This window comes from Eretmochelys imbricata, chromosome 3, assembly GCF_965152235.1.
Source record: "Eretmochelys imbricata isolate rEreImb1 chromosome 3, rEreImb1.hap1, whole genome shotgun sequence".
Taxonomy (NCBI): Eukaryota; Metazoa; Chordata; order Testudines; family Cheloniidae; genus Eretmochelys; species Eretmochelys imbricata.
Window position 1 is genome coordinate 180,963,280 of NC_135574.1, and position 22,578 is coordinate 180,985,857.

The window sequence follows — 22,578 nt, forward strand, 5'->3', positions numbered from 1 at the left end:
GTTTAATTGTAATGCTGAATATAAAGTTCATATTCTTAGTCCTGATTGACTGTTAGATATCGGATTTTGAAGGTGAGGTTTTGCTTAGAAAAGTGCACATTAAAAAATTATGCAATCTCACTCAACCATTTCTCAATGGGGCAGACCCTCAGCTGATATAAATTTTCATAGTTTCATTGAACGGAGCTATGACAATTTATGTCAGCTGAGGATCTCTCCCCGTCCCCAGGTGTAGTCAGAATAATACCCTTCCTCCTTTACAGAGTCAAATACATGCTTACTATTTTTTTCTGCTGGTGCAACTCTGTGCAATTCTGAGATCATGAGCTACATTCTCCTTTTGATCATTCCCCATTCACAGTATTAAATAAACTGCAACAGCAGATATATTTTTTATCATTGGTGATGAGTGAGTCAGAAAGAACCCAATTGGCTTTCTGATCCCAGGTTTAGTTTATAATACTGTGAGTTAAAAGAACCATCTTTATACTTACAAACTGAACATGCTTGAACAGGAAATCAACGAGAAACAATAAACATGCAACATGCAGAAACAATAAAATTACAGAGTCACACTCCAGGCCATTATAATTTTTATATCTTTCTAATGTGGAGAAATGCCACATTAGAAAGATAGGCAGATGGGGTGGTGGGGAGATTGCTCTGGTAGGTTGTTTTCTTAATAAGGTGGTTTGAAGCTGCTCAGATTTTTGGAATGTCAGAAGTAGTCCCAGCAGAGGAAACTAATGGCCAGAGTGTAGTGAGGCAGCAAAATTCATTGTGTGTCATATCTATATCTAATATATGAACACACATGTTCATTCTGCCTTCAGATGTGCAAATATAGCTTTCATGAAATACAAAGCCATTGTTTTCAGTTACACATTATTGATGACAAAATTATGGAATTTGGCTATTATTCTGTTTTTGTTGTTTATTCAAAGTAAAGGTACATCAATTAGTAATGTATTAGAATAACAATTGCCCAGTTATTTTTAACTTTTGTTGAGCTTTACAATTGTACAGATCTGGAAACAATAGAATATACAAGCATCAAGTGCTGAAGATACAATATTCAGATGTAGTAGCAATCTGTGTTAAACAGCTGAAGAAGAACCATTGCTCTCAGAGGACTATTCCTGTAATGGATTCATGCCGTTACAAACCAAGGTTTTCCTCTAGCTCAGGATGAGCTTTAGAAAATGTCAGCAAACACGGAGGGTGAATTTGGTCCAATATGTTTAATGGGGAAATGTCAAGTAATAGCAATAATAGAGAATAACCTCTATAGTGAACACCAGTTTTCAACCTTTGAGAAACAGTCATACAGGGTGAAGTTACCTCCTGAAGATCTATCTCCCTCCCCATGTGTAGTCAGAATAATACCCTCTCTACTGATTACAATTTGTGTTTATTTTTTTTCCTGCTTGGTGTGGAGGGGGAGTCATGAGGCGCTCTGCACTACTTACACTCCACATAGGTGGGCAAGGAGCCTGAGTAGCCACACCGGGGTGCCTGCAAATTGTAGCCAACCACACTGCAACGAGCATGGGATCACCACAGCCATGTTAGGTGATGGTTTTTCATTTGAAAAAAATTGCCTGTATTAAGAAAAGAATATGAAAACAAAGTGCAGCTTTTAAAGCCTCAGAGAAAGCAGCAGGGACTCTTTCCAAAATGGGTTGAAAGTGAATTCCAGAGCTGCTTTGAAAGCTTTAAAGCATTAGGAAACCAAATAGCTGAACCAAACAACATTTGTATGCACCTGCAAATCCCACATTTCTGCATGGAAACCATTGCTCACATACACTAAATGTACTTGTTACTAAACTGCCTCTTTGAACGCCTGCAGTTGCGAGAAGACATTTAAATTGAAGTGATCTTTTTTTAAACTTCAAAACTAGATGCAGTTCTTGCCTGTGGCCACGATTTTGGACTATGTGGAGTCCCTGTGGTCATGACTGAAGCTTGAAGTTAAAATGCCTCTGAGGATGGACAGCAGTCTCAGAAGTCTTTTAACATGGTTTCTAAGCTTTTTATGCTTTCTATCCAGCCACCAGTGACATGCTACTCAGCAGGGCGATTCCAAACTGGTGGCTAAGAACAAATGTTTGCGGGGCTTTTTACATTCCTGTGGGATGAAATCTAATGGCCCCTAAAAATTATGCACACTCATAAAACATGATGGGATTATATGAAGCGGGGAGTGGTTATTTATGTCATATAATTAATCAGGAAATTTATCATTTCTAGAGTGACTCATTTTATATTTAAATATTTATATCCTTTTTGTAGAGTGCACAGCTATCAGGGGTAGAGAAAAGAGCTCCCTCTTTATTTAGCCTGATCTTCCATTATAAGTGGTTTTCTAACTCCTTCCTTAACAGCTAGGACACTATTCTGGTGTGCTAGCCATGTATGTAACAAAGTAAAATGGTCTTAGATTATGGATAAAGATAATTTTAGGAGTTATATATGGAGAGGAACCTTCCTCCAACTTGCCCTTGCTTTTGTGGGATTCAGTCACTCAATATTGCTTTAATTAAGTATGTTTATTATTATAGTAATATTGCTCTTGCTATGTCAGAGTAATTTTGAAAATTCACAGACTCTATGATCTTGTTCACCCCGCCCCATCCGAGATCTCCATTCACTGATCATAATATTCTACTGTGCAATTTCCAAAGTCATTTCATTCTTGGAGGCATTTCCTTTAATATTATTATTTATGGTTTTCAGTGGTCGCAACTGTGTTATCCCAGATCAAATGCCACGCCTACATATAAAGCACATAGATTTTTAAAATTGAATATTTCTTACAACTTTTCAACGAAAGTCAATTGATGATGTTGCTTACAAAAATAGCAAAAAGAAAAGGAGTACTTGTGGCACCTTAGAGACTAAGCAGTTTACAAGACAGGTGTCCCAGTGTGAAAAAGAAAGGTGTACTTTGGATGTTGAAGTGTTGAATGACAACAGTGAAGACATTTGTTAGGGGATGCTAGTGAAAGTACAGGTAATAACACTGACCTTCCCAAAGGTCCAAACAAGCCTCACTTACTGCTATGGTACCTACAATCAAATAGAGGAAGTGATGTGATTAAAAATATTTCAGTCACAGTCATGCACCTTTCCCCAGTGGACTGGTTATGTTTATTGTAAACCCAGTTTACATTAATATTCTGTCTTACACCAGAATCCCATTGACATGAAGGTCTATTTGCCCGAGTACAGGATTGAGACCCAAATCTCTACCCATAGGTATGAGCTTTAAAATATACAACCAAAACATATGTATTGACTGTGCCTATTTATGACAGCCTGGTTCACTATATTTGCTTTAGCATTAAATAATGCTAAAAGTGTCCTAATGTAATGGTACTATATTTTGAGATTTGTATATAATTGCTTGCCACTTTTCTTGCTTGTTATAACTTTCAATGAATTTTAACATTGGTCCAGCCAGTCTCTCTCTCTCTCTTTCTCTTTCTCTCTCTCTCTCCTTTCTCTCTGTGAGGTTCACATGTTGACTGATTTAAATATTCCATAATGACTGTTTGGCATATCCTACAGGCAAAGGTCCAGAAACCCTTTTTGCTGGCTATAACCTCAATGATAATGAGTGGCACACGGTACGTGTGGTTCGTCGAGGAAAAAGTTTAAAGTTAATGGTGGATGACCAACAAGCTATGACAGGTAGTGTGCAGTTATACTTCATCTTACTGGGGGAAATAAAACAAAACATAAAAAATATTCTATAAATAATGGCCCTTATTCAAAGCCCATTAAAGTTAATGGGAGTGTTTCCACTGATTTTAATACACATTGGATAGGATCCAAAATGCATGCTGTGCAACAGTTAACAACCATCACAAGATTCAACCAGAAACTAATCACAATTCACACTAGCTTTACTTTCTTAGGGGTAGATCAACTCACACTGAAGGCAATGGGAATTTTTCTGTTGACCTCAATGGATGTTTGATAGGGCCCTGAGGGGAGTTCGGAGGAATTTATCCCGTGATAGAAGGTAATCAAACTGCCTTCTTCACCACTCATATCCAATTTAAACTCCAATTAAATGCCAGGCTCTTTGCACTGGAGTAAATTTCACAGATGTTTCCAATTGTTGGGCACAATCTTTTCCCCTAACTTTTAATAAGTCTTACATTACCCAGCTTAAATAAATATATATTAGGCCACAATATATTCTTGTGTGTTAAAATGGTAATATATAGTCATCAAGAAATGTGAAAGTTAGAAGGCACTGCAAACACTTTAGCACTAACAATAATAAGTGCATTAGGCAGTATTAGAGAGGACTTTTATTTGACTTTTCATCATAAAAATGAAAAGGAGTACTAGTAGCACCTTAGAGACTAACCAATTTATTTGAGCATAAGCTTTCGTGAGCTACAGCTCACTTCATCGGATGCATCCACTTATGCTTATGCCACTAGTACTCTTTTTCTTTTTGCGAATACAGACTAACATGGATGCTACTCTGAAACCCATCCTAAAAATACGGTTAAAGAACATTAGTATAAAGGTACATTCTCTAGAATTAAACGATACCAGAGGTGGTCTACTGAAGGTGTGGTGGAATTTTGTCCAATACATGTAATTCACTTTGTGATGATCTCCAAAGAAAGGAGGTTGTCTAAAAAAGGGTGGATTCATGGGTTTGAAAAGAGTAAAAATAGCACTGGAGTTGCACTATGATTGTGCATTTACTTAATCTGGCAGCTCAGACCACAGAGTTCATTGTGTGACCTTTTTTTTGAGTCAAAGAAGCTGTTCTGAATAAAAAGTGACATCTAAAAACTTCCATATTTTTTCTGTTCTCCTAATTGCCAAATTTTCATTTAAACATCATCTAGATAACAAAACTACCAGGAAGGTCTGTTTTTCTCTGAAATCTCTTTCCAGCTGTTCAGAATGGCTTCAGCAAAAGGTCAGCATTTAATTGAAGGCAACAGTAAATATTTTTAGGATACTACAATCTATAATGTTTCTTAAATTCTGATAAAGTAATTACAATTAAATGAAAAATATGACTAAATAAAACTATGTTCATGTGCCATTAAGGCTGTGAAGTTCTGGTCTTGAAATTTCTGTGACACAGATTTAGTATGGATAAATCCAGTTACGATTAGATATCAGGGTTATGGTCAAAGGTCCATGAAAGTCAATAAGGATCTTTTCAGTGACTTCAGTGGTCTTGGGCTCCAGACCTAAGGTTGCTTGACAGATTAGATTTCCAGGGCTATCATTTCTCCAGAATACCTCACATTCTGGTATTTTAAATGGAAAACTATTTATTTAAATCTATGATGATGATATAACATTTTATTTTAAAATTTAAGGTAGACCCTGATTTCTGTTACACTGAGCTAAATCAGATATTGCCCTTCTGAAGGAAAACTAGGCTCAGTCTTGCCAGTTGAAAGTCGACTGACAGTTGTTTAATCTGAAAACATTTAATTTTCTCTTTCAAAATAATCGGACAAGTGTGTCTCTCTTTGTGAAGGGAAGAAATCCTCCTAAAATTGTCTCTTTGTGCAGTTGGTGGGAAAGCGTTGAAGAACACTTGAAAGATGTTGGGGATACCATTTACACGGAGCCTGATAATTTGTGGGCTCTCTGTCCCCACTTCAATGAGTGTTAGGCTTTCTGTATGTAGAACCTGCACTGCCATGCTGTGACATGGCCTCTTCTCCTTCCTGCAGCACAGTTCACTCCAGCACCATGCTGCCAAAGGGTCCCCTACTCCAACTGCATACTGTCACCCTTTTCCAATAGGGAGTCAAAGGTGCAGAATACAAATTAGCATTGCTCTGAGCTCCTAAACTCAGGTGTTTTGCCATGCAAAGTTGCTGCTGTTCCCGAGCTCTAAACTCTTTAGGACATGTCTTCAGATTTCCCAGTGGGCAGGTGTGCCTGCATTTAACCTGGAAGTTTTTCATGTGGAAGCATTCTACAAGTTCACAAGGAGCTTGAGCCTACATGTAGCCCTGGCTTTTCTCTTTCAAAGAGTTCATCTCTCTCCCAATAGTGTCTCCATTGTTTTCATCCTTCTCCTATGCCATATAGAAAGAAGGATTCATAGAGTTTAAGGCCAGAAGGGACCATTAGATCATAGTAGTCTGACCTTCTGCATATCACAGGCCACTAACTTCCATCCAGCTACTCCAGTATTGAGCCCAGTAACTTGTGGTTGGCTAAAGCATAACTTCTAGAAAGGTTTTATTTGAAGCATCTGATCCAATGATTTTTGAAAACTGCTTTTATGGTACATAAGAACATACATTGAGGAAAGACATTGTAGGAATTGGCTAATGTGTTACATTTCATCTACTGGATGGAATTAGGTCTGCTGAACTGCTGTCATAGCTCCTAAATTGCTTCTCCTTGAGCTCAAGCACTTGGGGCCAGGGCTTTCAGAGCAGGAAAATGAGAACTCTATACCTGGAGCTACAATTCTGATTGACTAGCTATGCAGCATAGTGGCAATCCTGAACAGTAAATTTTTCAAACGCAACAAAGTTCCTAAGTCAGTTAGGTGCTTTAAAAAAATGCTTCGTTTCTAGATAGCCACAGTTACAGTGTTTTCCTCTTAGGGGCACCAGAAAAGACAATGCATGCTGCTTGCCAAATCTTTTAATTGACAAGTTCACAAAATGCCTAGCTCACCAGGCAGGAGCTACAGAGTTGTTCCCTATTGAAGGCCACTATTGGGGTTACAAAAGATGTGGGGAGTTATTTTAGATCTAAAGTTGTATTAGCCTTTCTTGTACAATTAACACATTCAGAAAGAAGAGTGAGTCATGAGCCCAGATTTCTGGGATGTATTTTATCCTTGTTCTCAAAAAAAAAAAGACAGACCCTTGATTAATTGAGAATGGGCAGAAGTGTTTGTCACAGCAGGGCAAAGCAGGATGGAATTATGAATGGTGGGAAGGCCACATCCCAACGTAAATGTCTCATCTGATTGGTGGATATAGATATACTCATTCTTTCGGACTTACACCAGTGTAACTGACAGCAGAACTGAATCCTAAGACTTTGGGTGAGGAATACAGCTGGTAGAAAAATTTTCAATGGAACATCTTTCTACTGGAAAATTTCAATTTGAAATCTAAACATTCCGTGGGCACGTATCAATTTTGACAACATTTTGTTTTTGAAAGATCAGTACTAAGAGTTTTGTTTTTTCATTTAATAACTATTTTTGTTTAGATATTTTATTTTTATTTTTATATTATATCAATTACCATAACAAGAACCAATTCCAACTACCATCTGACAATTACCAATTAGAATGCCAATTCCAAATAGCCATTTGGAATACCAGTCACTAATTTTTATATTATGTTAATTATATTATACCCATAATCTTAACATATTATAATATAAAACATAAAAATGAAACAAAATATTTTAAAATTGGAATTTTTTTTGTATTAACCCAAAGGAATTTTTGTGTAAATTTCATTTTATGGAAGATTTTGATTTGGGGGGAAGGGGCTTTTTTCTTCACAAAGAAATTTCAAATTAGGACTAGCACAAGTGAAAAATAAGCAGCAGGAGTGTAGTAAAAGGAACTTTTAGGGGAAAAATGTAATTGTTGACTATGAATACAACTTGTGTTACTTGCAGTGAGAACTGCATATACACTCTTCCAAAAGCTGAATTTGACCCTAAATAAACAAATTTTCGGTTTCCTACCAAATTTATTTGAATAGAAATAAATAATGAACCTTACTGCCAGCAGCAAGACAGAATACCTTTATTTGTAGTTGTTGAGCCAATAGTAGCTCTGTAGTTGGTTAATCATAGAATCATAGAATCATAGAATATCAGGGTTGGAAGGGACCCCAGAAGGTCATCTAGTCCAACCCCCTGCTCGAAGCAGGACCAATTCCCAGTTAAATCATCCCAGCCAGGGCTTTTGTCAAGCCTAATCTGGGTTTTCAGTTGTTTGTGTTCCTCAGGAGGAGTGTCTGGACCAGCATACAAAGTGATGAGGAAGGTGGGCCAAGGAAAGTCAAGAGGGATTCACTTTTATATGTATTGACCCAAACACATTGATGGATTTCACCCTGTGTCTCTGGCTGTGTAAATTTCACATATGTAGAATCCTTTGAATGTTGTCTCCTGTACCCATTGAAGTCAAGGCAAAACATCCACTTAAATGGTGCAGGGTCAGAGCTGAACTTAGTTATTTTGCAAGTGAAGTAAATTTCATCCTGGGTGCTTGAGTGCAGCAAAGGCAGCTGAAAAGCTTTGAAAGGCCTTACAAGTCTGTGTAAGGGACAGGTAATATATATTGCAGGCCTGTGGTACAGTGTGCGTGGGTGTGTTTTCTTACACCAGGACTAAAACTGAAAGGGAAAGTGTCAAGTTACATCGGCCCAGAGTAAAGGCTTTGTAAGAAAAGATTTATACAAATTGAAATAAGGATTGAAATGTTTTTTGAGGAATTGTGTTTAAATTATCTATGAAGGGGTTTTAAGTTGTTTTGTTTAAATGTAAACCAACTCCTGTAATACTTAGGAACCCAAATGCTCCACCACTCCGCAAAGTACATGAGCCAGAGGGTGAAACTGACTATAAGCACAAAAGTGTATTTGAACAATTCAATTTCACTGTCCAACTTGAGTGAAGTGGAGAAATAAGTAATGTGCGCAAGGAAATGGATTTTCCATTTTTTTTAACAATTTCTTTTGAGAGGTCTCTGGTATACATTTTGATTAAATATAGATTTTAAATTAATCATCCAAGGTGCATCACAAAGCTGACATATGTAAAAACATTTTGGCTGTAAATCTGGCTTGGACCATGCATATGTGCACACCTGAAAGGATGCAGATAAGAGGCTAACTGCAAGATGTTACCTGCCCTAATTGTCTAAACTCATGAAACCCTGCTTTTCAGGCTCTTTGGCAAAACATGAGGAAATACATTCAAGGGAGGTATGGTGTTAGTGCCAGACTTCCGGCTTTGCACAATTGGTGTATATGCCCCACTGCTACCACCAATCTGGGGAACAACTGCAGAAGACTCTGAGCCTCGATTCAATCAAAAAAGTAATTGTCTAGCCCATTTCCTTGTGAAAATAGCTTACCAATAAACTGATATAAACCAGTCTAACCCAATGACTAGATTGGGAAGAACAAGTAAACTGGACTCTGCTTCCTCAGCAGGATCCTGGGGCGACTAAGAATACCTCACCTCCTCCCAGCCACACCCTCCCATTCCCCAGTACACCTTTTTATGACACATGAATCGGTTCATTTTGTGATATGACCCAAACAATCATTAGGGATTATTAGTGAGACCATTACTAGAATACTGCATCCATTTCTGGTGTCCACATTTAGAAAAATATGTTGAAAAATGGCAAAGGGTTCAAAAAAGCCACAAGAAGGCTGGAAAACATGCACTACAATGTAAGATGTAAGGAGCCTGATCAACTTAGCTTACTGAAATAAAGGTCTATAGGTGATTTGTTTAGGGTCTGTAAGTATCTACAGAAAAGAACCTATGAGTTACGGTGGATGAGAAGCTAGATATGAGTCAGCATTGTGCCCTTGTTGCCAAGAAAGCTAACGGCATTTTGGGCTGTATAAGTAGGAGCATTGCCAGCAGATCGAGGGGCATGATCATTCCCCTCTATATGGCATTGGTGAGGCCTCATCTGGAGTACTGTGTCCAGTTTTCAGCCCCACACTACAAGAAGGATGTGGAAAAATTGGAAAGAGTCCAGTGGAGGGCAAAAAAAAAAAAATGATTAGGGGGAAGAAGAATGAGGGGAGATTGGATAGCTGCTTTTAACAACCTGAAGGGGGGTTCCAAAGAGGATGGATCTAGACTGTTCTCAGTGGTACCAGATGATAGTACAAGGAGTAATGATCTCAAGTTGCAGTGGGGGAGGTTTAGGTTGGATATTAGGAAAAACTTTTTCACTCGGAGGGTGGTGAAGCACTGGAATGGGTTACCTAGGGAGGTGGTGGAATCTCCTTCCTTTGAGGTTTTTAAGGTCAGACTTGACAAAGCCGTGGCTGGGATGATTTAGTTGGGGATTAGGTCCTGCTTTGAGCAGGGGGTTGAATTAGATGACCTCCTGAAGTCCCTTCCAACCCTGATACTCTATGATTCTTTGATGCTAAGAAAAAGGTTTCCAATTGAAGAGGGATCTTTAATCCAGCAGGCAAAGGCATAAGAAGATGCAGTGGTTGGAAGTTGAAGCTATACAAATTCAAAGTGGATAATTAACCATTGGAACAACTCATCAAGGGATATAGTAGATTCTCTATCACTTGAAATCTTTAAATCAGGACTGGATATATTTCCTAAATGATAGGGTCAAGTTCAACAACAAGTTATTGAGATTGATGCAGGAATTACTGGATAAGGGTCTATATAGACTCTGTTATTCAAGAGGTCAGACTAGCTCATAAGAACATAAGAATGGCCATACTGGGTCAGACCAAAGGTCCACGTAGCCCAGTTTCCTGTCTTCCAACAGTGGTCAATGCCAGGTGCCCCAGAAGGAATGAACAGAACAGGTAATCAAGTGACCCATTCCCTGTCTCTCATTCCCAGCTTCTGGCAAACAGAGGCTAGGGACACCATCCCTGCCCATCCTTGCAGATAATCATCATAATCCCTTGTGGCTTTTTAAAATCTTTGGGTGAAATCCTTGACCCACTGAAGACAATGGCAAAACTCCCGGTCACTTCAATGAGGGCAGGATGTCACCGTATAAATCTGTGAATGTTGCTAACATGCTCCAAAATACCTTTGGATAGTTGTGTGAAAATAGTGAGTTACTTTTGAGGGAGGAGAGGAAGGGAGTCTTCTTCTTCTTCTTAGCATATGTGCAATGTGCCTCAGATGGTATATGACCCAGATTCATCACTGAATTTGGTCCACAGTTTGGATTGTTAGCTTCCCTGGCTTGGGCCAGGTACTGACAGGGAGTGTGATGTTATCGTTGATCCAGGCCTCCCGGGGAAGAGGTGACAAAAACTGTTTTTCAGATGTGAGCCAAAATTTTTAGACTGATTTCAGCTCTTATCTCATTTAGTCTCAGCTGCAGTCCCATACACTACATGCCACACAAATTACACTTGCTCCTAGTAAAAGAAATCTGCACAGGTGGCTGAAGGCAACCAGAATCTATGATCTCATTAACAAACAATATTAAGGCAGATCTACACTTAAAAGGGTGCAGTTTTTCCCATTTACATAGTTAATCCACCTCTGGTAGAGGTGATAGCTATGTTGAGAGGAGAAGCCCTCCTGTTGACATAGCGCTGTCTATACTGGAGTTTAGATCGGTATAACTGTGTCCTTAGAGGTGTGGATTTTTCACACCCCTCAGCTACGTAGTTATACCAAGGTACGTTTGTAGTGTAGATCTGGCCTTAGTGTGCACATATTTGGGGTGCACTTGAGGCCTGATCCAATACCTATTGACGGCAATGGAAAGTCTTCCAGTGACTTTAATAGGCTTTGAATCAGTTTAGGCAATTTTATATGAGGAGCCTGTGTGTTTTTAAAATGTAAGTCCTACAGATTTAAAAATTATTATGGATTTGCGACCATTTCACGTGCATCCATTTCAGAAACTAATGTTGTTTATTATTGTCATTTTAAGGTCAAATGGCTGGCGATCACACAAGACTGGAATTCCATAACATAGAGACAGGAATAATAACAGAACGCCGCTACCTGTCCTCTGTTCCCTCTAATTTCATTGGACATCTGCAAAGTCTCACATTTAATGGCATGGCATACATTGATCTATGTAAAAATGGAGACATTGATTATTGTGAACTAAATGCCAGATTTGGGTTCAGGAATATCATAGCAGATCCTGTCACCTTTAAAACAAAAGCAAGCTATGTCGCATTGGCCACACTACAAGCCTACACATCTATGCACCTTTTTTTCCAGTTCAAAACAACATCGCTGGATGGACTGATACTCTATAACAGTGGAGATGGAAATGATTTCATTGTAGTTGAATTAGTTAAAGGGTATGTACATAAGCCAAATAGTTTGGGTTTTTTTACTGTCCTTAGACATGTTAAAATCGTGAGGTTTAGGTTGAAAACCTTGACCTTCCTAACTTGTTAGAACCTGGTTGGTAAACGTCCTCTGAATCTTTTTTTTTTTTTTTTAGGCTGAAATTTAGTTAAATATGAAAAGCAAGTAATAATATAGTCTGTATAGGACATAGACAAAAAATAATGCTAATGCACCCTGCTGTTTCAGCTAATAGTTAGAAACCTGGGGCTAGATCTTCAGCTAATATAAGTCAGTGTTGATTTCACTGGAGCTAAGTTCATTTACCCCAATTCAGAATCCAGTCCTTCATACTCGGGGTTGTTTTCCTCGCTTGCCAGTGACACTGAAAAAAAAACAAGGAAACAAAATATAGGGTGCCTTAATTTGTACCTTCTCAGGTATGCAAGAAAAACTAACTTTAAAAAAAATGTTCTTTATCCAGGTATTTACACTATGTGTTTGATTTGGGAAATGGTGCGAATCTCATCAAAGGAAATTCTAATAAACCTCTGAATGACAATCAGTGGCACAATGTGATGATATCGAGGGATACCAATAATCTTCATACTGTGAAGATTGACACTAAAATCACAACACAAAGCACAGCAGGAGCCAGAAACTTAGACCTCAAAAGTAAGTACAATAATTCTTGTGTAATATGTGGTGGGATACTTTGTAGATGGATAGTTATATTTGTCAAGAGTAATTAAAGTTTACAGTGCTATATAAAGATTACTATAACTGATAATAATTAATATGTTACGTGAAATCAGTTTTTCATTATTATTTCTCATTAGTCTTACACTCTCAATTCAGTAATAATGCACGGTTATGTAAGATCAAAAATGCAGAGAAAAAATTTCAACTTTACACTAGGCAGGAAGACAGGAGAGTGATAAGAACACAAAGCTTTAGGACCCTGTGAAAAAAAATCCAATAGGTGAAGTTAATAAGGATGAAAGCAGTAAGGGTCTATAGCAATTAAATAAGTCTATAGAAATTACTCCAGATTTCTATAGAATTAAATTGAGAATCACGTCCTCACTGTAGAATTCTAAAAATTCTTTCCACAGTCCTAAATGCCATAAACACTCACAGAGAGCACAGTCCAAGAGCTGGAGTAGAAGCGTAGCAACGTTATAAAACTGCCCTGTCCTTACTTGTTGTTTGGGAGAAATTCTGACCTGAAGCCTGTTATTTAGTATTTTCCATAAAGCCCGTTTATTAGAGCTTGTAAATGAGGGAAGTAAATACTGTATTACCCTGAGTGCTCTGTTCAGTTACCTGCTAATTCTTACCATTTGGTATAATAACTTGCATGAAAAGCAGTTTTGTGCTAATTCTCAAATAAAAGAAACATTTTGAAATATCAGATGCCTGGAACATTAAATGTATGTGTATATTTGTGTAGGTACAGATCTCATTTAAATAAATAACAGTTTTAAAGATTAAAATAATAATCTTGTCAACCAAATTTTGTGTGAATGAGTGAACTGAATAGTAATTTGATTGGCAAGAATGGCTCTTAAGGAATCAATTAGGGTTGGATGAATACAATACATATTTGAAAGAATGTGTAAATATGTATTTTTTAAAATGTTCTACAAATATATATAACCAAGAAAATTCATTCTGATGTCATGGTAAAATATTCTGTATTTGATAACTTTTTATATAAAAATATATTTCTTAGGAAATACAAAACTAATAAATTAAGATGAAGAAATCTACATTTCATAACATTCAGGTTAGGACACTAATTGGCAAAATGCAGATAATTCAAAGTTGATATTAATATTCCATTTTGAGCTCACTGAATTTTCTTTTAACCTCCTTCTGAGTTAAAGATAATGAGCTGACCTAGGTAATTACTGTGGATTTTATGATATTTCACATTTGATATTTCACTTTCCCATCAGTGGCTTCCTTATCAGAAATGCTTTGTTTACAAGTCTAATCAAGATTTTCTAATTGCTAGCGCTGCAGCTTAATTGTGGCATTTGAAAATCAAATAGTGTTCTTTCTGCTTTCTATATCTTTGCTCTAATTATGGACAATTACAATTCAGGAATCAGAATCAGATTTTCAAAGTTATTGTTGTAGAATGAGACAGAAAAAAATCCAGCTTGTTTTTACCACAGCTATACAGGCTCTGCAAGTGTGTGTGTGTGAGAGAGAGAGAGAAAGAGAGAGAGAATATGTATGTGACTGTAAAGCCAGATTTTGACAGTAGATTAAACGGATACAGCTTAGAATATGCATATTGTCATGAGCTTATAAAAGAAGTTAAACATTTTTTACTTATTTTATTGTATCACAGCTACATCTTAATATTGTTCATACATAGTGTTGTTGATTTTTTGTTATGTTACTTTATAAAAATTAGTTGAGTTAAAGATATTATGCTTAATACGACACTAGAGGGCACTATTATGTCACAAAATATGCTGCTTGGTGTATTCATGGAAAGATAAATGCTGCTGGCAGTTAGGATAGACTATAAAATCCAACATTCCTTTGTTTTCTTCACATTTGAAATTCCACAATATTCTCTCTGCATGCAAACACATCCATTGCTCATGGATTTGCTAACATTGAGGCTGCAGAATTTCAATGCATAAATATTGAGGAACATGAAAGTGTATCAACATTTTAAACGAGGGAGGTGAATTATATTAGACACTGACTTTCTGGTGGAATTTTTCTGTAATTTGCCACACAGCAAAAAATCTTTGGGTAAAAGAATAATAATCCTCATGATACAGTAAGTGACCTTGTTCAAAAAGACTTTCTATCATAAAACAGGTTTCAGTCTTTCCCTCGCCAGCAGTACTGTGTGTTTGAGGGGTTTTTATTTTTAATGAATTAGTATGTCTTGTTTCATCAGCATAATTAAATCATGACATAGGAGATATAAAGTGAGTGGGGGTTTTATTTGTTTTGTTTCATAAAGTTGAAGAATTTCAACAAGTCAAATGGGAGACTGGGCATTCTATAATGGGAAAGCCCAGTTACAGTTCACTGGTATTTCCTCTTTCTTTTTTTATTCCTTTTGAATTATTCCTCCATACCGTTCTTTATTTCTTTTAAATGACAATAGCACTCCTCTGGTGTATTACATGCTGATCCTGCAAACACTTATGCATCTGTTTAACATGAGTAGTCCCACTGACTTGATTTTACATGTTAAGCACATGTGTAAGTGTTTGCAAGATCAGGACCTCTATCCATTTGGGCTGTGGCCACACTGCTAAACTTCCACTGGTTCTACCACCAGTTCAACTTAATTGGAGTTAGAACTAGCAGGAACATTAATGTGTACAAAAGTGCTTGCCCATGGTAAACTTATATATACCTTGGCCCCCACCAGTTCTGATACCAGTTCAGCTGAAAGGGAGCTAAGTACTGGCTGAAATTTTTGTGTTAAATTCCCTAGTGTAGACATAGTCATAATATCCATCAACTGCTGGATATTCAAGTAAACACCAAAACAGGAGATGGAGCAGTATTAGTGTGCTTAGAATCAAAGAAATGGGTTATTTCTTTTAGGAGAGAAAATGAGCAGACTGGATTAATGCCTCATTATTCTGATCTGTTCCTATGTTTGTGTGTAGAATTATAATGGATAGCCTATGAAGAGAAATGAGTCTTAACAACAAAAGCAGAAAGAAAAGGAGTACTTGTGGCACCTTAGCGACTAACCAATTTATTTGAGCATAAGCGTTCGTGAGCTACAGCCTGAGCTGTAGCTCACGAACGCTTATGCTCAAATAAATTGGTTAGTCGCTAAGGTGCCACAAGTACTCCTTTTCTTTTTTCAAATACAGACTAACACGGCTGTTACTCTGAAACAAAAGCAGAACAAGTCAGGCATGCATACCTGCAGAGTTACAGCAAAGGGTTCTTCGGTGTGAGTTTTTTGGACATACTCCCTATCCTGTTGTCAGTATAGCTCAAATGGTTCACACACTCATAAAGTCCAGCCCACAATTTAAAGGTTCCAGAGTTCTTCTCTAAATACAGGTTTCAGAGTAACAGCCGTGTTAGTCTGTATTCGCAAAAAGAAAAGGAGTACTTGTGGCACCTTAGAGACTAACCAATTTATTTGAGCATGAGCTTTCGTGAGCTACAGCTCACTTCATCAGATGTATACCGTGGAAACTGCAGCAGACTTTATATATACACAGAGAATATGAAACAATACCTCCTCCCACCCCACTGTCCTGCTGGTAATAGCTTATCTAAAGTAATCGTCAGGTTAGGCCATTTCCAGCACAAATCCAGGTTTTCTCACCCTCCACCCCCCCACACAAATTCACTCTCCTGCTGGTGATAGCCCATCCAAAGTGACAACTCTTTACACAATGTGCATGATAATGAAGTTAGGCCATTTCCTGCACAAATCCAGGTTCTCTCACTCCCTCACCCCCCTCCAAAAACCACCCCCATACACACACAGACTCACTCTCCTGCTGGTAATAGCTCGTCCAAACTGACCACTCTCCAAGTTTAAATCCAAGTTAAACCAGAACATCTGGGGGGGGGGGGGTAGGAAAAAACAAGAGGAAATAGGCTACCTTGCATAATGACTTAGCCACTCCCAGTCTCTATTTAAGCCTAAATTAATAGTATCCAATTTGCAAATGAATTCAATTTATTTGAGCATGAGCTTTCATGCTCAAATAAATTGGTTAGTCTCTAAGGTGCCACAAGTACTCCTTTTCTTCTCTAAATACACGTTTTTATTCCTCTTTGTTTCCAGTACTGACAATGTGCTCTCAGAAGCCATGCAAGTTCAGGTGACCTACCTGCTGTGTTTAAAGTAATTCAACAACCTTAGTGAAGTTGAGGGGTTGCCTGGGTGTAACTGAGGGCCCATCATTTGCAGGTCCCTTACTACTGCCAAAGGAAAATGTTGTCCTCATTCAACTGTACATCTTTCTACACCTTTAGTCATAGGTGCTGGAACTCGGAATGCCTGGGGCGCTGCCGCACCCACTGTCTTGAAGTGGTTTCCATCATATACAGGGCTTACAGTTTGGTTCAATGGCTCTCAGCACCACCACTATACAAATTGTTCCAGCACCCCTGCCTTTAGTAACTCCTCTGTCTCCAACCTTTGCCTGTGTTGATAAACCCAACTCATGGTTTTGTCTCATCCTCTTTCTATTAAATGTTTCAAAAGCAGATGTACAACTTTGGTGAGGAAATCCTCAAACATAACTCTGTCTCCTCTTTCTCTCCTAAACTTTAACCACCCATTTGCCTCTACTGTGCATAATCTAAACATTATGCTTGACCCTGACATTAACTTTTTAGGCCAAAAATCAGAATTACTTCACCTTGAGAAATTCCAATACTTCAACATTTGCTTTCATCCAAAATCGGGACAAAAACTTGAAATGTCAATTTTTTTCACAGAATGAAAAGGTGGAATACATTTTTATTCAGAAATGTTGAAACATTTTGTTCCAGCTCAGATCAGTTTGACATTGAACTGCGTCTGCCTGAGCTACTTGTGCAGCCTCCAGGGTATCTCATGGATAGCTTGGGTGCTTCATGCCTCCATCCTTGCTTCAGCTCAGGCCCTCTGTCATCTGTCCCTTCATATGATTTTGCAATGTTTTTGCTTTCATTTGCCTTCTCTTCTGCCTCTTTAACAGTCTGGAATAGCCTACAGTCTGAAACATCTGAAAGAAAACCGTCAAACGGCTGGTGTGACTCCAGGGATCTCAGAGTTGTATATATTTGGCCCAGTGTCCCTATTTAGCAATGCAAACATCCTTTCAAACTTGCTATGAAGATTTAGTAGCCCATGTGTGCACAAATCTACACCTTTTACCATGATAATTGGTGATAATGAAATAACCTAATAACATTTTACTTGGCTGTCAAAATATGTTACTCATGCTGGGTGAGTGGATAGAATTTTGCAAGGCTGAACTAAACCAACTAGTTAACGGAGACGTGAATTGTTCTAGCAGTGGAAATTGAACCTGAAATGATTTCAATTTTCTACAACATTTGTTTCTATTGTTTTATCATCAGCCTCATATTATATATTCTGCCACATTATGTATTTCACCTTCTCTCAAGGTCTCTGTCAATGGCAGGGGTCTTTCCCATTTATGAAGGCTACTGCTCCACTTGGAGCTGGTTTGCGTAGATATACTTGTGGAACTCACATCAAGCTAGCAGGCCAGAAACAGCAGTGTAGCTGTGGTAGCACAAGCGGTGGGGTTGGCAGCACAGACTGGCTGCCCAAATACAAACCGGTCTGAATCTTGTGGGTACGTACTCAGGGCAGCTAGCCCACACCACCACTCCCCCCTGCCCATGCTACTGCACTTACACTACTGGTTTGAGAATGCTACCTCAATGAGAGCTAGCATGAGCGGGTCTGAGACCTAGGAATTACACCCCTAGCTTGTAGCCTGAGACCCAATGCTTTGCTTTACTGAAAAGCAAAGAACAATATTTTACTTAAAAGTGCAGACTTGTACAAATGAACAAGCATTAGCCATAAACTTTTTCCGAATCAACATGCATAAGTTAATTCCAGTGCCCTTGCCAGAGGGATGTGAACTCTTCATGCAGAAATAGCTTTTTTTCTAGATGCAGAATTCCAGATACTGTTACCTGTAAACATGGTGGGTGAGATGTCATCGTCCATATTTCTTCATAATCTGACCCACCTCCTATCCCCTAAAACCCAAGGTCCCCACATACAGTGACAAACCCTGCCAGTGTCTTCCTAGTTATAGAATGTAACTATGACAGTGGAACCAGTGTGACTGAAATGTGCAGGGGAAGTGTGGTAAGAGTTAAGAGATGCATAGTTCCATGCATCCCACTTTGTGGTACTCTCCATGAATAGGCAAGGAAGTCAAGATTGTGGCCTGAGGATTTACTATAATGTAGGCTTCCATTTCTGCTTTCCATTGAGAGTGTGTGTCCCTAATTGACCTGTGTTACTTAACTGAGTGCAATTAAGGGCTGCCTGAAACCTGTTAGAATCTCTCTCCTGGTGCAGGGTGGGGGGAGACAAACCACTACAAGGCTGGAGGCAGCAGGGAGAGAGGCTTCTCCAGTGTGAGAGACTGCGCTCCTCCCCATAGAGGAGATACCCAAAACCCAGTGCCTGTTTAGGGGAAGGACTGACACTCCAGGGCCAGTGACAGGACAACACCTGTCCCAGTGAGGGGCCCAGTGAGGGGCCCTTTTGTTTTGGTGTGTTATAGACTTTTTCCCTTTGTTTGGCAGAGGACTCCTCAGGCCTGCCCCGAGGCCTACCAGGAAGTCTCTGAGAAACAAACCCCAAAGAGGGAAGACAGACACGCTCCAGAGTGGAGGGCTTATTTACCCCAGGTCCTGTCCCTGCCAGAGGAGGGAGCGCTAAGGCTGGTGAGGCAGAAGGGGTGCCTTGCCACGGTGTGCAGGTGAATGAAAGCTACTCCAGCCATTGGTCTACACTTGCAGTATTACTAATGCCAAGCATTCAGAAATCATTAGTCAGCCCCCACAAAAATAATAAGATTGGCATAAGAACCATGAGATTTAAAAAATACTAATTTTGTGGTTCTTTTGATTTATCTTCTAGTGTTTGAACCTTTAAGGGGTCACTTTTTCAAGTTTTTTTCTGAAGCTGTGATGGCTAGAAACTTGTATTTTAATCAAAGCTGAGATACTCATCTAATCAAATGAATCCAGAAGCTAGGGATTTAAGAAAATCACCAAAAGTCAGGATAGTCTCAATAAAATCTCTATAGTTGTCTACACTGCAGTAGCCTCTGGAGTGCAATTCTGCAGCTGCTCGGTAGCTGGGGAAATTCCTTCCCTCTGGCCCCCACCCCCAACTCATTTACTCAGCACCCAGCTGGTTTAGGTGGTCTGGATGCTGGCCTCTGAAGCCTTCTGAAATGCCCAAATCCATAGGTTTATACCAGTCATGTGTGAACCTCAAAAGCTTTGAAATGCATCTAAGAGGTTATTCAAAATGTATCCTAATGACACAGTATCTGAACCTTTTGAGGAGGTCTGTCTGTCTGCAATCATGGCCTAAAACCCTTCCCCCAAGAATTGACAGTTTCCCCCCATCTCTAAATAAACCCATGAACTTGGTTCAAGCCTATCTGAGTTATATTTTTTTGAACTTGCTCCTTGAAATCTCTGAGGGGCACCTTCCAAATCTTTTGTTAAAAATATGCAGTGTTAGTAGTACTGTGTAACTCCCTTAAAGGGTCCTGGAGTGCTGACTCAGCAGCCTTATTGCAGCAGTAGCTGATTCATGTAAAAGTTTTTGTAGACTATTGGAAGGCAATTGGATGGGCGAGGGGTTTGGTAATAGGATACTAAGCCTTTCACTTCCATCAGATTCGGTCCCAGTACACATTCGGAGTCACAAAGCTTTTTAACATCTGATAACTGCTTAATGGTCTATAAAGGGGACCAGGTGAAGCCCTAGGAAGGGGGAAGAGTTCTGAAGAGATGACTGATCCTTGAAAATCCCTCTTTCAACTGGACAGGGATGATCTACATACAGAGGAATCCCTTTTTGTGTACATCTTGAAAGTATAAACCGGGCTAGCATTAGGTGTTTGCTGTCAAAAAGAGAGTGAGTGATTATGGAGGAACTGTCTACAGGAAACAGGAAGAGAAATCTGGATACCGTATAGCATGAAAAGACAGCTTCATGGTATTTTGTCTGGTTTTTAGTTGTATGCAATTTAGAGGTGTGTTGAGAGCAGGAATACTATGAAGGGCATTTGGAATGCTTGAACACCTCACCCCCACACACAGCATAACCACCTCCCTCCTTCACATTACAGTGTGAAATAATTGGCATAGGGTTGATTCTATGGGAGATGGATTATCACACACATTTATGTGGCAATTAAATTTTATTATTTACCGCTTAGCATGCACCACCAACATTGGACAAACAGATTGCTTTAGTTTTAAATCTGCTTAATCTCTGTCAATACTGATGCCTTCCACTTCCTCTTCCTAACAAAATGTTAAAGTCAGGAGAAGTACAATCACTGGGGTTGAGTCAGTTCTCTTTGGTGTGGTTTGTTGTATCTTGTATCAGAATCTGTTATTTAAGAGCTGGATTCTGGCTTTAGGTGCATTCCTGATCAAGGTTTCTAAGCTGCACCATGCCAAGAGTAGTCCTGAGAAACATTGTGACTTAGACACCCCTCTCCTTAGCACTCCCTCTACTCTGTTCAAAACTCAGCTGCTACGGTCATCTTCCCTCTCATGTTTCTGACCACTTAGCTCCACCCCCTTTTTAGAATAGTTTCTGTGAAATGTGAAGTTTTTATCCAACATAAATAGATTTGCTCTAAGGCAGTGAGTTGGGTGGGGAAATGCAGCAGGGAGGGGAAATGACATAGCAGCAGCACAGGGGGACAGTAGTAGATAGCACAGCAGGTGCAGCCAAGGTATGAAGTAGTGGAGGGCATGGCAACAGCAGGAGAGGAGACTGAAGACAGCAGCACAGCTGAGGCTGGTGAGGGAAGTCCGCAGGGCAGCAGGTAATAGGTAGCACAGTATGATCAGGGGAGTTGGAGAAAAGTGGAGCAGCAGATATGAGTTTTACCTCTAACCTGGAATATGACATACTGTCAAATGAAAAGCAAAAGAATCTGCACTATGCTCCTTCTCATTGTGCCCATCAAAGCTAATAACTCTCTGGCACCAACCTCATCTATTTGCCTTTGGTATATGTCATTGTTTGCAAAGCTCCCATGAATATTAAAAAGAATGAGTAGTGTCAGTCAAGGAGGAGGAATATCATTAATAAATTCTCTTGATAAGCAGCACTGTAATCTGTGCTATATGCTGAAAAGGAATGAATATATAGAGCGCCCAGTAGACAACCACAGGGAAGTATTTTTCTTTATGATGGAGGGTATGGAAGGCACAATGCACAGTGGAAGACATCCTCTGTGCTATAAGGAGTAGATCTCAGCCAGCCTTATATTATGGATGAGATGGAAATGAGGCAGGCGATAGGATTGAGGGCATATATTTCCCCAGAAGAGAGTGACATTCTATCCCACGTTCATTCCTGTAATTACACAGTTCTATTCCTGCAAATACATATCACCTCTTTGCCTTGTTTTGTTAGCAGCATGGAAAGTATCAAAGACACAAGGCAGCACCTGACACATTGCACAACTGGTAGTATCCCAAAGCACTTGAAAGAGCAAATAATTCAGTGAAAACTATCCAAAAACTCTGGCAGTGAACAAGTTGTCCTTTCCATTTGCAATTGCTAAGGTGAAGGGTTTTGAAGCTGCTGGAATTTGCACTTACAAGAGAGGAAATATCCCAAAGACCTTACTTTTCTTCCCAAAAGTGTGCCATTGAGTATAAAAGATACACGTTTCTATGTGGTACTGATAATAAAGTTTGGATTCTCAGAGGTGACAAATAAAGTGGGCCTAAGCCACCACACTGTGTGCTGTTCCTCTTCTCTCGATAACTTGTCTA

General features: G+C 39.1%; 1 protein-coding gene across 24 annotated transcripts in view; it reads left to right on the plus strand.

Annotated features, from left to right (window-relative positions):
* Nucleotides 1-22,578, plus strand: part of NRXN1 (neurexin 1) — a 1,233,750-nt gene that overhangs the window by 630,152 nt on the left and 581,020 nt on the right. For all 24 annotated transcript variants that reach the window (XM_077811984.1, XM_077811986.1, XM_077812000.1 and 21 more), the window contains 3 exons: nt 3,574-3,696; nt 11,666-12,047; nt 12,521-12,711. In XM_077811984.1, the coding sequence (XP_077668110.1) occupies nt 3,574-3,696; nt 11,666-12,047; nt 12,521-12,711 (696 nt within the window). The remainder of the gene's footprint in view (nt 1-3,573; nt 3,697-11,665; nt 12,048-12,520; nt 12,712-22,578) is intronic.